General features: G+C 36.5%; 3 protein-coding genes and 1 long non-coding RNA gene across 4 annotated transcripts; 2 read left to right on the top strand and 2 right to left on the bottom strand.

The window, feature by feature from the left end:
- Positions 1–1,005: 1,005 nt before the first annotated feature.
- On the bottom strand, positions 1,006–3,398 carry LOC110683682. The gene is made up of 3 exons (XR_002503655.1): positions 1,597–3,398; positions 1,432–1,504; positions 1,006–1,334 (listed from the first exon to the last, which is right to left on the bottom strand). It is a non-coding gene; the product is annotated as an uncharacterized LOC110683682 (long non-coding RNA).
- A 5,959-nt stretch (positions 3,399–9,357) lies between these two features.
- On the top strand, positions 9,358–11,259 carry LOC110683888. The gene is made up of 4 exons (XM_021860295.1): positions 9,358–10,377; positions 10,455–10,985; positions 11,059–11,145; positions 11,218–11,259. Exons 1-4 carry the CDS (start codon positions 9,358–9,360, stop codon positions 11,257–11,259), a joined length of 1,680 nt encoding a protein of 559 aa, XP_021715987.1.
- An 11-nt stretch (positions 11,260–11,270) lies between these two features.
- Positions 11,271–11,843, top strand: LOC110683887 (insulin receptor substrate 4-like). The gene has a single exon (XM_021860294.1). The coding sequence runs from the start codon at positions 11,271–11,273 to the stop codon at positions 11,841–11,843; it is 573 nt and encodes a 190-aa protein (XP_021715986.1).
- Positions 11,652–13,480, bottom strand: LOC110683681. The gene is made up of 2 exons (XM_021860075.1): positions 12,635–13,480; positions 11,652–12,541 (listed from the first exon to the last, which is right to left on the bottom strand). The coding sequence occupies exons 1-2, from the start codon at positions 12,797–12,799 to the stop codon at positions 12,233–12,235; spliced, it is 474 nt and encodes a 157-aa protein (XP_021715767.1). The 5' UTR covers positions 12,800–13,480; the 3' UTR covers positions 11,652–12,232.
- Between the last annotated feature and the right edge of the window lie 2,513 nt (positions 13,481–15,993).

Raw genomic sequence — 15,993 nt, 5'->3', positions numbered from 1 at the left:
ACTGAAGAACGCTGGATATCAAGATCCCAACAGCATAATTAGGGACTTGTATATGCCTATGCGTAGCAAGGAATTGATGTTCAGCCATCAGTTGGCGACCATTTCTAGAGGGGGATTACATGACCCCGTTAAGGGAATTGACTTCCATCCCGAATACCCATTCCTGACGTTGTTCAAAGTAGGTAGGGCAAGATACTTTCGCAAAGAAGCGTACTGTTTTATGTATTATTTGGTAGATGTGGCAAAGATTGCGGTCTGCTTCAACTTACGCACTCTAAGAAGATCATTAGCGGAGTGTTATGCGTTCCCTACGTACCACATGTACCTGAAAAAGTTTTTTGAGTTCTTTGCTTATCTAGAAGATTGGTGGCTGGAGGTTGATGAAGCTGTGGGCAAGGGAGAGGAATGGGGAATTGTGCTACTTGGGAAAAAATTTACAACACCAAAGGCAGGCGACATCCACGTAACTTGGACTTGACTGCAATACTACAAGGACGATCCTCTGAAGAGTATGGAGAATGATAGGGAGCAACCCATTGAGTTTAGAAGGAAAATGCTCGCCGAAAATGGAGTACAGGAAAATGAGAAGTTGTCTATTAATATAGGCGATCCAATTTAATACACCGATTACCCCACTGAGTATGTCAATCGTCTCCAGTATGCACAATATGTGTATGAAACCAACACACAAACTGATACTTCTGCTGAAGGTTTTGGATGGACATCTGAATCAAGCTTCGAGTTCTGCTAATCAAGCATATATGTTTGACATAGTAACGAATACTGTAATGGGCAACAAATGTAATGGTTGCTGTGTATGTGTATTTAAACTAATCATTCCTTTTGTTCCTTTTGTTCCAAGTTAATGCTTTAGCATAGCCTAAATTAGCACGGAACATTAGTCATCTTGTACCTTAATTAATATTATTAATGCTTTAGCATAGCCTAAATTAGCACGGAACATTAGTCATCTTGTACTACTTAATTAATATTATTAATGCCAACAATTGTGCTAAAACATCATCTGAATCCTACAGAGGCGACCTAAAAGAGTGTACTTAGCCGAGTTTATAAAACAAGGCAAAACAGGGTCACACCACCACCACATTGTATCTAAGTTAACAAAATAGGACACATTTAAGTGATTAATTAAACTATTAAGGAAGTCTTTTGTTGCCAATTGCATACAGAACCTAGAAACTCATCTGAGAACCACCCTTTCTATTCCCTCGACGTTCTTTAGGCAAAACCTCCTCCAATCGGTCCTACAGCTGGTTGTAATCGCTGTTCACATCATTCAGAAATAAGTTTTGCCTCAAGGTGCTAATCTTCTCCTGAAAGGGAACAACATTTTAAGTAAAAGTTAAACAGGGCGAACAAAGTACATGGAAAAAATTAGTAAAACCATAAACCCTTAATTAGAGCACATACCATGTGAAAAGCAGCATCAAAACTACGAACACAGTGCTTGATAGCTGCTAACATAATTGCACCACACGAGCACCTAAAGAATTTTGATAAAAATTAGTGATCACAAGAACCTACACTTGTGAGAAATTATAGAAAAAGGAATGACTTCCCGCGGAAATTACATACGTGTCAGTTTGTGTCACAGGAAAACACTTCCGCACCCAAGTAGAAATAGTTCCCTGCTCCCAGTTGGGATCAGAGATGTTCAACAGCACCCCTAAGGCCTCAATCTGCAAACATTTACAATATTCATAACTTATATATTATAAACAAAAACCGGGGTTTCAATTGACTAATTAATTAAGGGCAGACAGAACCATTATCAGCTTAGTAACAATTTTCTCATGCCTTGAGTATGCATCATCGTACAAAGAATCAATCATCCAAATCTGTCGACCTTTCAAATCCAACGCAAGACAATACCAATGTTCCGCGTCTTTTTGGGCAGTATCTAGAACAGGGACAAATACCTGTCACATAAGTGAACCAACTTCAGAACCCAAAAATATTAACCAAAACCAAAATTACACCCCACATTTTTATCCTACTACACAAAACAACTTACACTTTCAATCTGCATCAGTTCAAAGCTTAGGAACACCTTGTCATACTTTTGGCCCAAATCCTTCAACTCATCTTTGCCTTGAATAACAAAATGCTACCAAGAAAAATATTAATCATTGTCAATCACCTTCAATGTTTCAAAACTAAATCACAGACCATACCATAAAATTAAACTTTTTCCTCATCGAGTACGAAGGATCCAAAAGTATCCTCTTCATAGTGTGGTCTGACCAGGTCTTCATGTACAGGACGGAGGCCATCCTCACATACTGGTCACCAACCCGGCACCTCGGGGAGAGTACACGGTAACAATCCCTTTGCGATGCATCCATGCCATCACACTCAATTATAGAAGGACCAGGACTGCACATGTAACAAACAGCAACCAGTAAACATGATAACAAATATGCATATGGAAACAAAAATATTGTAACAACCCTCCAACTATTTTAACGTACGCATTTTCATTCTTCATTTCCTTCCACCCACGAACAAAGTTCACCAGCCTCTTCTCCAAAACAGTTAGCTTACAAGGCATGGGTTCTTCCTCCGCTGCCTCCACCGTGGGTTGTAAAATATTGTCGCCTGTCAAGACACCTCCTACTATTTTTTCTACTGGGCCTACATTTTGAGGTAACGGACCAGTACTGCCCGTAGCTAACTGGCTATGGGTTGAACAGAAATCATCAGTAGCATTATAACTACCCATGTTACACATCTTCGACACAAACACGCTAAAAGCTTTTCCTACCACACCCTCAACAAAGGTCTCCAACCTTAGGGTCAGCTTCTCAATCACCTACAACATAGAAGCAATTACAGTTAAACTAAACACCAGATAAAAATAACACCAGGGCTGAGTTTTCAAAATACTTATACCTTACCCATCACTTCAACAACAACATTATCAACCTTATCTAGCTGAGTTCCAGCAGAGACAGCTCCTCGCATGCACTCATCATCCCTTGGATCAAGAGGATGCTCCTCCCCATAAGCTATGTCCAAAGCCTACGGAAATCACAAGTCAACTCACCCTAGAAATAAATATACTACACCAACAACACTTCACTTATATTAAAAAAAGAATACACTTTACCAACAACTTTCCATATTCATCGGGGCTAATCTTGTCTTCCATCAAGGCTGCCTTAATCTGTGCAGAATTCCAAATCTTCACCCTAGGGAACACACTCCATTGCAAGGGTCTCCTATGCAGGTGATCAAGATAAAATATCTACATCAAAATATTCATATGTGTTAAATCAAATAACAATAGGTAGCGACTACATAAAAAAACAAATTATTTATATACACAAAAACACCACAATCTCACCATAACAAAAAGAAAGCTGCCTCCAGATCCAGACCTATAACCATCACGCAAAAACTTAGCTTGGAAACGGTGCGCAGAGTCACAAAGCTAATTCATAGTGAACGTGCACCAATCATATTCACTAGCTGTTATTGCCACTGTCAAACAAGGAATTAGAGAGGAAGCCAAATTTGACGAGTTTTTCGTTGTGCATAAAAGTTTTCCAAGGACCACAATCAAGAATTCTATCATAAACTCCTCTTCATCACTTTCTGTTAGTAGAGGAAAAGGGTGGTTCTCACTATCAACAGGGCACAAAACCTCAGACGCCTTTTTCAAAGATATTGTTTCTTTCTTCGGCCCTACACCATACGAATCATACAAACCTTTCACCAACATTATTCTGTCTTCATCTTCACCTATGTCTAGTGGCACGGGTCTCGTACCCATAGGAATGCCTAACACAACTCTCACTTGAGTAGCACACAAGGGCAAAATTTCACCTTCTCCAAACACCATTGTCCCATCTTCAAGTACTCTGGCCATAAGCCAATAACAGAACTGCCGAGGGATATTTTTCATATCCAACTCAAGAAATCCACCAAACCCCATTTGCTTTACTAATTGTTTCCTCCTCAGATCAAACAGCTTCACAGAATCACAAAAGGATTCAACACGGCAGACAATGTTTGGATACTGTTCAAATGTAAAAACATTTTTAAAAACTGAATAAGACCATACCATAAATCCACATCCCCCTACTTTATGTAATTAACCTCAATAACCTAAACCCCAGAGACAATATTAAAATTCAACTTTCACAAAATCATGGTCTTAATTCCTTACCTTGCCTACATTTTCATGGTGAGTCTTCAGAACCTAACCTTTACTTAACACTTTATGTACTTTCATTTTTGGTATCTGTCACACACACACAGCACCAATAAACATAAGTCAATGCATAAAGTATACAAAACAACTTGCACTTACTCAAGACACACTTAAATATTATACCTTTTGCTTCTGGTACACACTTTGTTCCACTTTCCCTTTCCTCTTCCTCGACTTCATCTTCATGTACTCCATCATCATGTTCGCCATAAAATCACCACTACTGCTCACTGACTGTCCTTCTTCCTCATAGTCATAATCATCATAATCATCCTCCTCTACTTCTTCATACCCTTCTTGATAGTCCTCATCATCCTCACTTTCTTCCAGCCTTCCTTTACCCTTGACTATCCTATCCACCTAGGATTTACCAGGACCTTTGCCTACAACACCCTTTACACCAGAACACTTACCACCACCTGTCCTCTTCAAAGAAGTCATGGCATTACTACACTTTAAAGGACCCTTGACAAACAGCACATTTAACAAAGATTTAGACTTTTACTATTTCACAAATGAATCACACATAATTCACAAGGTGTACCCATAAAAATAACTCACCAATCCCTTCTTCCAGCCGTTCGATTGCACTACTGCCTTCCTCATCCTCCTCCTTCCTTCTTCGACTAAACAACAACATATAAATAAATTACTAAACACCCTATCAATTTCAAACATTATCATACACAAGATTCGACCTTTATACCTCTTAAACTTATAATTCTTATTAACTTTTAAATTTCGACAACTACACTAACAATTCGACCTATTATCAATTAACTATTATCAATTAAGCAATTATTAACCCCGCAATTCAACCAATTAACAATTAAACAATTACAATACACAAATAGGTATCAAATAATAATCAGACCCATATTTCGACCTTCACCTCTTTAATTCTTCTTATTCTAAGTTCATAAACCATTCCACAATTAAAAATTCTTCGTATTCAAACTCTTTAATTAACGACTTTCTAAACCAAACCCTAATATTTTATGCTTGCCCTCAATTCAAACATCCTTAAACCATTTACAGTAACAATACCCGACACATATAAACCCTTTCGCGACACAAAAAAATCACTTACAAACTTAAAACAATAACAGAAACTAACCTTGTTATAACAATTTAAGCCCTGCACCGCTACAACTATCAACAATTCGCCAACCACGCGGAAAACAACCACCCAACGCAGAGAGAGATAAGTTAAATTCAAACTATGAAGGAAAATACGCCTTCAATTCTTTTTTTTTTTCAATTGAAAAGCAAGGAGGAATTAACGAAAACCTAAGATTAATGAACACCAAGGGAGAAGAACAAGGGAGGGAAGATGAAAAGATGGAAGAGGAGAGAGAAGCTAAATTTAAAATGAGGACAAAGGAGAGAGGAGAGAGAGCGCACAAAGACCAAGACTATAAGGTGAGCATTAAAAAAATCAAAAGGTACAAAACGGGATGTCAGTGTTTGTAACGGGGATACTGAATAGGATTTTTCAAATTCAAGGAGAAATGTCTAAAATACCTCCTGATATGTATTTGCATGTGCCTATCAAACCTCCGTTTGGAAGCCCTCAGAAAAGTCATGTGCAACATTTTTTTCATTCAATGTTTGTTTGACTCCAGTCGTTATCTAGGCATATTCACGAATTGCGGCATATTCGTATAGTTCTTCGGTTTTATCTATATTTTCTTCGTATTTTTTAAGTAATTTGTGGTTGGTGCACCTGGGTGCACCATGCGCATGGTGCACCTAAAAGAACATTTAGTATATTTAAAAAAACATGGGTAAAAAATGAACATGTTTTCATTTTCTTGCAACAGCAAATCCATCACTCTCTTCTCCTGCAATTTCTCACGCCTCTTTCCCTTCCTATCACTCTCTTTCTTGCTGCTAATTTTTACTCTCCTTTACACCATCGTTTTCATTTAAGAATTTCAATAAATTTGGGTAAAAATCATTTCCAAAGTACTCATTTTCTCTCTCCATAACTTTTCTCTCTATCTTTTTCTATTTTTCAAAAAAATTTCAAAATAGCAAAATTGTTCATCTTCAAAGTGAAACCCAAGAAAAAAATTGAACTTATTTCAACAATTCAACCTTCAAACTTAAACAATGGTGGATTCAAGTAAAATGTAAGTATAAATTTTGTACGTGGAAATTGTTTTTCTTCAATAATTTTAAAGTTAAAGTGTTTAATTTTGTGAATTTGGGGTTTTTTCATAAAAAAAAAATAATTAAAGCTATAAAGTACAAGTTGTTCAAAAAAGAACAATTAGAGGAGAAAGAAGAATAGTAATGAATTGAAGCCAACTGGAAGATAACCAAGCAAGGTTAATTTTTCAAACACTAGCTTGTTCTTTTTCAAACACTAACATGTTCTTTTTATTCCATGTTCTTTAAAATATGCCTAATGTTCTTTTCGAAGGTCATGTTCTTTGTCAAACACAAACATGTTCTTTTAATGAACACTATTATGCATGTTCTTTTTCAAATACTAGCATGTTTTTTTTCAAACACTGCCTTGTTCTTTTTCAAACACTAACATGTTCTTTTTATTCCATGTTCTTTTTATTTCATGTTCTTTAAAATATGCCTAATGTTCTTTTCGGAGGCCATGTTCTTTGTCAAACACAAACATGTTCTTGTGTTGAACACTATTATGCATGTTCTTTTTCAAATACTAACATGTTCTTTTTCAAACACTCGTATGCTCTTTTTTTTCTCATGTTCTTTAAAATAAGCCTAATGTTCTTTCCGGGTGCACCATGCGCATGGTGCACCCGGGTGCACTATACTATTTTCATTTTTTAAGTGTTATAAAACTTTAATCGATATATGGATTTTAGGTGATTTAATTAATTTTAAAATTAAAAGATACTCGTATAAGAGGTTTTTTTTTTTGGGAAGAAGTATAATAGGGGTAATTTAAATATGTAAAACAGATAGAGTTATGATATTATTAATTATTATAGAGTTTACCGGATTAAAAATAAAAATATAAAAATTAGTTTCTTCCTTCATTTCTCAATTGGTTATACAAGTATATGAAATTATTATGTTGCAGTTGACTTTGTGTGGGGACCAACTGCATTTACAAATATCTTATATGTGGTTATGACCACTTCACATAATCACATACTATAAGGCAATTAATCAAGTAATAAAGGTCCGATGTAAAGCCTTGTTCTCTTCACCTTAAAAAATAATATTAAGTAAAAATAATTTCAGTTCAGTAAAAATAATTTCGCTTCAGTAAAATTAAGTTTAGTTCAGTAAAATTCAGTTTTCTTAAAGAAAAATTATAATAGAAAATCAGTAAAAATAATTTCAGTTCAGTAAAAATAATTTAGGTTCAGTAAAAATAATTTCAGTTCAATAAAATTAAGTTCAGTTCAGTAAAAATAATTTCAGTTTTGCAAAATTAAGGTGGATCAAACAGGACCTAAGCAAATGGAGTTATCTTAACGTATGAAGGTTACTTAAATGGAAAAAAAAGAGGTTATTCTATTAAATATGTGAAATTATTCCTTCATTTTCTAAAACAAAAGAATAGGGTTACTCGAATGAGTGAATGGGGTTACTTATTTCTAAATTATTTGATTTTACTCGGATAACATGAGTCTGAGTTACTTTTATGGACAACATGATTGAGTTTACTCTTATGAAAAAATGAGGTTACTCATACATTTAAACGAATAAAACTCCTATAAATCAATGTGGCCACACTATGTGGCTAGCCATCCATTTATACTTCCTCCGTACTGTTAATATTGCAACAAGGAGGAAATTACGCATCCCAAAACACATTTTAATGCTAAATATCTATAATTGTGTAAGAGTAAAAATTATAAAAAGTTGATATTGTGAAAGTATTAAATGAGACGAATCCAACAAGATCCCACTTAACTATATTTTGCTTAACGTATAACTCAAATTATATGGTCAAACAAGAGTGATGAATAGTGCAAAAAGTTCATTGTTGTAATATTAATAGAATGGAGGAAGTATATTACATGCTACGGTTAAAGGTTATTAGCTCTCCAAAGAAAATAACATAAGTTACTCCAAATTCTCACCTTTTTATTTGTTTTTGTGTCAACTCTGAAGAATGTATCTATCTAGAAGAGGAAGTGGTACAATATAGAAAATTTCACAATCTGAAGAACACATCATTATCAAAAGTTAAAACTAAGAAGTTATCCTTACCCCTTTCAGGATATCGTCCTTTTGATTTGTATTCTTTGGCTCATGCTCATGGCTATTACACCCCTGTAAAATAAAAAACATAAATATCATATGTCATTTTAAAAGTAATGTATCTTAGCTTTATTTCAATGCCATCTAATTTTCTTAAATAATTAAAGGAAAATTTAACATTAGTGGTCAAACCTTTGTCCGGTTCTCCAATATTGGACCAACCTTTAAATCTTCCCATATTAAACTTAAAAATGTAACTTTTCTCCCAAAATGGACTGTGGTGACTGCGAACCGGTTTGCGAAGTCAACAGAACGCATGTTGACCTATGGGAAGTTAGTTTCCCTCCCAAATTAATTGAAGCGCCATTACTGTCTTCAACCAACTGTGTCGAATCAACCATTAATGCTAAAAAAAGCACCCCTAACCTCTTCTTTTTACCCAAATTTCACTCTCTCTTTCGCTTTCAATCCGTACTCTTCTTTCCCTTTCTGCTAATTGCTGGTCCCCAATTTTTTTTCCGAAATTGGCTCTGCAATTGTATTGGATTCGTGTAACCATTGAAGTGAATTTGAAGCAGCTGGGGAAGGTCTTTCGGTGCTCGCTTCCTCTATTTATCAATGGTACGTATTCGGAAAACCCTAAATTAGTTTAATTATGTTGAATTGTGCAAAATTGTGGGCTAAATTGCGAATTTTGTTGAATTTTTTGCATTGAAATTGCACTCTTTGGGTTGTGTTTTGTAGTTAGGTTTAGTTGCGTATGTGATTGTTATTGCTATTGTTGTTATATTTGTGTCTGAAAGATGGTAAATTTATGTTTAATGCTAGATGGATGATCCTTTTGCTACTGTAACTCTTAAGTACTAGTATGGGGGCGTTTTAAAACCTCGCGTAATGGTACTTTAGTGTATGAGGGTGGAATGGGTAGGACTTTTAGTATTGATCCTGATCAGTTATGTTGGTGGTGGTTAGAGGATTATGCAAAACAGTGTGGGGTTGAAAATGTAGAGTCTTTGCTGTATTTGGAACCAGGGGAGCCATTAGAGAGTGGGTTGAGAAAGGTTTATTCTGACAATGAAGTGAATTCAGTGAGTGCAGACACTGATTTCAGTGTTTTCAGTTGGAAGGTGGGGCAAAGGTTTTCATCCAGGGAGGCTTTCAGGGATGTTGTATCTAAGTATGTTATTTTACAAGGAAGGGATTTGTATTATGATATAAGCAACATCAAAGTAAATCAAAGATTAGGTGTGAAGTGTGTGGAGTGTTGTGCTTTCTATTTGTATGGTGCTTGGGAAAGTAGGAGGGCAACCTTTATTGTAAAGACAATGCAGTTGGAGCACACTTGTCACGGGAACATGAAAAGGAATAGACAGTTAAAGTCTAAATGGGTAGCTAAGCAATTTTTAGAGGTTTTCAAGAACAGACCTCATTGGCTAGCAAAAGAGATAGTTGAAACTATCAGAAGGGCCTTTAAGGTAGTTGTTCAAAGAGGATTTGCATACAAGGTGAAGTATGCAGCTCATAGAATGCTTCATGGGTTAATGCATGACCAATATGCAAAGGTTGGAGGTTACATAGCAGCTTTAAAGGGTAGCAACCCTGGTAGCTCTATTGAGTTGGTGACAGTAGCAAAACTCAGCAAGCAGCCTGCACCACCCATATTTCAGAGGTTGTTTACTTGTTTTGAAGGTTTGAAAAAGGGTTGGGTAGATGGTTGTAGGAAGGTGATATGTGTGGATGGGTGTTTTTTGAAAACTTTTTTAGGGGGGCAGTTACTATCAGCTGTTGGTAGGGATGGGAATGAGCAAATGTACCCTATAGCTTGGGCAGTTGCAGAAGGGGAGAACAACTTATCATGGGAGTGGTTTTTTGAGCATCTGAAGAGCAATCTTGGCCTAGGGGATGGTGATGGTGTGTGCATCATATCTGATGAACATATGGTGAGTTTTTGTACCTTTTTTTGATGTATTCTTTAATTTTGATATGTGTGGATTTGATAATGTTTGATGTCTACTAGGCAATTTTAAATGCTATGAAAAATGTTCTCCCTAAGGCAGAACACAGGCATTGTGCTAGGCACATATATGCTCACTGGCACAAGACTTACAAAGGGGATGAACTGAAACTGATGTTTTGGAAAATAGCCAAGTCATACAACATGGCATATTGCAATGAAAACCTTGAAGCACTGAGGAAGCTGGACCCTGATGCAGCAAATGCTTTTACAGCATACAATCCAAAATTGTTCTGTAGATCCCACTTAGATACAAAAGTCAAAACAGATGCAATCACAAGCAATATGGCAAAAACCTTCAATGGCTACATCATCAATGCAAGAACAAAGCATCTGATTTACATGCTTGAAGAGATAAGGGCCAACTTGATGCAGAGGCTTGTGCTGAAAAGGCTGGAAATGCAAAAATGCAACTCTTTTCTATGTCCAAACATCCAGATAAGGTTCGAAAAGGAGAAGAATAAGGCTTTATATTGTGATGTTATGCCTTCATCAGAGACATTGTTTAATGCCAGCTACAAGTTGGATTCTCTGGTTGTTAATTTAGAAGCAAAAACTTGCACATGTAGAAAGTAGGACATGGTTGGAATACCATGTTGTCATGCAGTGGCTTGCATTTTTTTCTTGCACCAAGAAGCTGAGTCTTATGTTGATAGCTGTTACTGGAAGGAGGTGTATTTTCAAGCATATGCAGGTATGAAGCTTAATGCTAGTCTAACACTGACTTTATGTTATACCTATGTAAGTCTATTTTTTTTTAATGCAGGATAAATTCCACCTTGTGAAGGGGAGAGACACTGGCCTGTAGTTCAGTGTGTTATGGACCCTCCCCCTATTAAGATAGGGCCTGGCAGACCCAGGAAAAACAGGATCAAAGACCCATCTGAAAATCCATCTAAGCCAGGTCACCTCACTAGAACAGGGATGGAGATGACATGCAGTAATTGTCATCAGAAGGGCCACAACAAAAGGAAGTGTGCTCAACCAACTTCCACTGCCACTCAGCCTCCCAACAAGAAGCAAGCAACTGCAGCTGCACCTCAACAACAACAAACACCTGCTGCTACTGCTCAATCACATCATGAGGCTACAACACAGCCAAGCCAACTTAGGAGGGGTGGGAGAATGATTAGAGGAGGGAGGGGTTCTAGAGGAGGGAGGAATGGTTCAGCTTCTGGTGGAGATAGCAGCAGTGCATCTACAACAGGACTAGGAAGGGGATCAAGAGGAGGCAGAGGCTCAAGGGGAGGCAAGGGCTCAAGGGGTGGCAGGGGCCCAAGAGGTGGAAGGCTACCACTTGGTGTGGGAGTCATGTTTGGTGCACATGGTTCTGTACATAACCAGGGTCCTTCTCAATATGATGTACACCAGGGTCCTTCACAAGTCAGCTAGGTTGATATCCCCACTCAAACAAGCCACATCTGATGTATGGCACTACAAGCTGCTGTAATGCACCCTTATTTTGGCAAGAGCATGTTTCTTGATGTTGCTTTTGATTAGTGAACAATGTATTTTGATGAACAATTTGGTGTTTTTTTTTTAAGCAACTGTGAACTAAATCAAGTTGATGTACTTTGAATCAGCTTTGACTTATTATTTTGGAAGCCTATTATTTTAGCATTTGATTTCCCACATTTGTGTTTGTTTTCAGTTATTGCACAAATATCACAAATAAAATAGTATGGCAAAATAGAACTCTTTTTTTTTTATTGAAAAAGCATTCTTAACATCACCAAATAACAACTACAAACAAACAACAACACTGCAAATTCATGTTCCTCCTACATCATTGACATAATCACTATCCCAAACAAAACCCAAGACAAAATCAAATCCAAAGAAAAATTCCTCTCATTCCTTGCACTCTTCATCAACTCAATTCTCAATTGACTAGTTTCCCCCTTCAGTTCTTGAAGATCTTCTTCCAAGTTCTCTTTTTTAAGCTGAACCCTCTTCACCTTATCTTCTAGCATCTGCTTGTGCATCTCTAACTCAGCAATGGTTGTTTCTTTTTCAAACAATTGAAACCGTAGATCATCAACTTCATCCCTCACACCACCTATCCACTTAAAGAACCCACAATCCGTATCCTGCACATTACACCACAATTAGTTAATTAAAGCATAATACAATGAAATTAAATTGAATAAACCAGATCGCTAATGCCCCAATTAAGTTCTTACAGGCCATAATGGACAGCCATGGAACTTCAACCCCACATTTGGACCATTCTTCACCGATCTCACAACCGCATCTCTTCCACAATTACATTTAATCCTGCCAATTAACCCTCCCCTTGATGAAGAAAAAGACCCTGATGTTGCAAATTGATGCTTTGACCTCTCCATTGATGACTAATTCAAGGAATTGATTTTCGAAGATTTTTAATCGAGCAATTTGTTCAACAATACAGGAGGTTGTTGCTATTTAAATCAAAATAATTAAAAAAAATTAAAAATAAAAAACAAACCCAACGGTAAGTGCCACGTCATCTCTAAACCAGTTACAACAGGTTACGTTACCTATTCAGTCCATTTTGGGAGAAAAGTTACATTTTTAAGTTTAATATGGGAAGATTTAAAGGTTGGTCCAATATTGGAGAACCGGGCAAAAGTTTGTCCACTTATGTTAAATTTTCCTTAAAAAAATTACCTCTAAATTGCAGAGTATTTTTGGATTAATACGTGAAAAAGCTTGATGCATCATAGCCTAGGTAAAAATCAAATTGAAGCCATATAAATAACACAAATTAGAAAAATAACAAAAGGAAATGCAACACATGATATTCAAACAAAAACAATTGGTAATGGATCGGATCGGATACGAGTTGTTACGGATAGACTCGTATTTGGGTTATGGTAGGTTCTTATTTACCATTTTTCTAATCGGTGTGAGTGTGAGGACGACTACCCTCCAGAATTATCACGAAATAGACTCGAGCTCAGTTTTTGGTACGGTGTACGCTCTAGTAGCCTGTATTATTAGAGGGAAGAAAAATGTGATGAAACATTGCACATTGTATTTCAACATTTGGATGATATAAATGAGTTGATTACTTGTTTTAGTTAGCCATATAAATGCAAGTGTGCAACGCAAGGAAAGCATGGGAAGTTTATTATCAAAAGTTGACCATGAAAATGCTCACGACGTGTGCATGGCTCATTGGTTCATCAATCTTTACAAATCAAGGGTAGTAATTAAAGACGACTTTTTGCACTAAATTAAAAACGACTTTTTGAGTTTGGGTGTCTCTAAGTTTTTGTGTTATGGAGTAAATTATGGAAAATGATAATTTAAAAAATAACCAAAGTAGTTCATGTATGATTGCTCCCTCCTCCTCAATTAAATTAGTAACCTCGTTTTAAAATTTGTACTCCTTGTGTTCTCAAATGATCTATCGCTGATCTATTTTAATAAAGGGATGGACAATTTTGCAATGACTACAATATTTTTGTAACCATTCTGATTATTAAATCTTGGTCGTACATTTCTAAGTATAAATTTTATGCCATCCCTTACGTTGACTTAGAGAATATGTTTTGTATAATTTAAGAGTCAGTTAACCACAACCTTCTAAAAGCTCAATTCTCAAATCTTATGCTTTTTTTTTTTAATCAAAACCCACAATTGCTAGATTTGGATCCCCTTCCTCTCTGTAGACTCTAATTTGCATTATTCCAAAATTAAAAATTTATCTGCCAAAATTCCATCAATAATAATCTCCTCTGCACCTTTCTATTTTTTTGTTATTTAATGTTACAATGAGTATATCAGATGCTATTTGATTACAATCGAACTCTTAACAACCTAACGTATGAACTACGGAGTACTATGTGTATGGAAATTAATATAAATTCCAATTCTCATCAAAACCACATGTGATAATGGAAGGCTATGAGGCTGTATATATTGCTATTACTGTTCAGCAATGGAGAAGTATACTGTGACTTTTGAGTGGCTACAACGTAATTGTGGCAATTATATAAAATCTGATCACAACCATTTGTTTTGGTTGACTAATGTGAAGGGTTGATTTAGATTACTTTTTATTTTATTACAAAAAACTGAGAGAAAAAAAAGGAAAAATTAGTTTAAATAATCCAAACTCTTACCGATTTTCTTTAAATAATCCCAACTTTTTATTATTATGTGTTTCGGGTAAAAACAATGGGACCTTGTCGAAGGTCCTGAAACGCGGCTGAAGACTGAGCTCGGTCCAAATGACGCTGGGCCGAGGATTTCTTGCACAGCAAACACACGTAAACTGACCTCGGGGGTTGTGCCGAGGAAGGCCCCTCCGATGCCGAATTCAAACAGTGTTTAGAGAGGAAAAGCTATGCAAGAGAATTAATTGCTTAAGGCTATATGTGAATGAATGATAAATGGTGCAATTGAAGACTTTTATACCTTAGCATAATGAGGAGAAATGGGCTTAGAGTCATATTGGCTAACCATGCTGAGTGAGCCGTTGACTTGAGCTTGGAAGGAGGACAATGGAACTCACATACTTGCTCAAAGCCAAAACTCAAAAGGTACTACTTTGAGTTTTAAAAAATCATGGTCAAATGAATGGATAAGATATCCTCCTTGAATATGAAAGGTCTACATCTAAACCTGGGCACGGGCCGGGTTGGCCCGCGTGCCGCCCGGCACGGCCCGCCGTTCGGAGCAGCCCGACACGGCCCGAAGTCAAGCACGGCACGGCACGAAGTTCGACTTCCGTGCCACGGGCCGTGCCACGGACACGGTGGAGAATTCCCAGGCACGGCCCGGCACGAGCACGAGCAAGGCCCGCCGTGCTGGCCCGCCGTGCTGGCCCGCAGGCACGGCCCGCGGGCCAACGGCTAGTTAAACGGCTATAAACGGCTAGTTTTTTGCCAAAAATTCTATAAATACTCACCTCCATTTCATTCCCAAATCACAAAATCACAATCTCTTCTTCTTATCTCTTATATTCTCTAAATCTCTAATAATCCTTATTTTCTTAAATTCTCTAATTATTCTCTTAAATTCTCTAATTATTTTCCTAATATCGGAAAAAATTAAAAAGTTCGTAATCGTAATTAGTGGAGCGTTGAAGCACGGTTGTAAGATCTAAACTAATCTTAAATTTATTATTGTTTTATTGTTATTATTAGAATAATCTTGTTTAATTATTATTGTTGTTAATTGTTAATTTGTTATTGTTGTTGTTATAATTGTTGTTATTAATTATTATTATTGTTACAATTGTTGTTATTATTTATTTTTGTTGTTATTGTTATTGTTATAGTTGTTGTTATTAATTATTATTATTGATATTTTTATTGTTAAAATTGTTGTTATTAATTATTATTATAGTTAACCACTTTTTATTAAAAAATTAATTGTTAATTATGGCATCGAACAACCCATCATCTAGGTCTAGGGGGAAAGGTCGACTTATCCGTAGTAGTAGTTCTAGGGAACCACCAAATACAACGAGCCCCCAAATTACGAGTCAAACCAATGACCCCATTTACTTCCCCCCGGGCTATGAGCCATATAATACGTCGGGATTTCC

This window comes from Chenopodium quinoa, unplaced genomic scaffold (assembly GCF_001683475.1).
Source record: "Chenopodium quinoa cultivar QQ74 unplaced genomic scaffold, ASM168347v1, whole genome shotgun sequence".
Taxonomy (NCBI): domain Eukaryota; kingdom Viridiplantae; phylum Streptophyta; class Magnoliopsida; order Caryophyllales; family Amaranthaceae; genus Chenopodium; species Chenopodium quinoa.
This window is presented reverse-complemented; position numbering and strand designations above follow the sequence as displayed.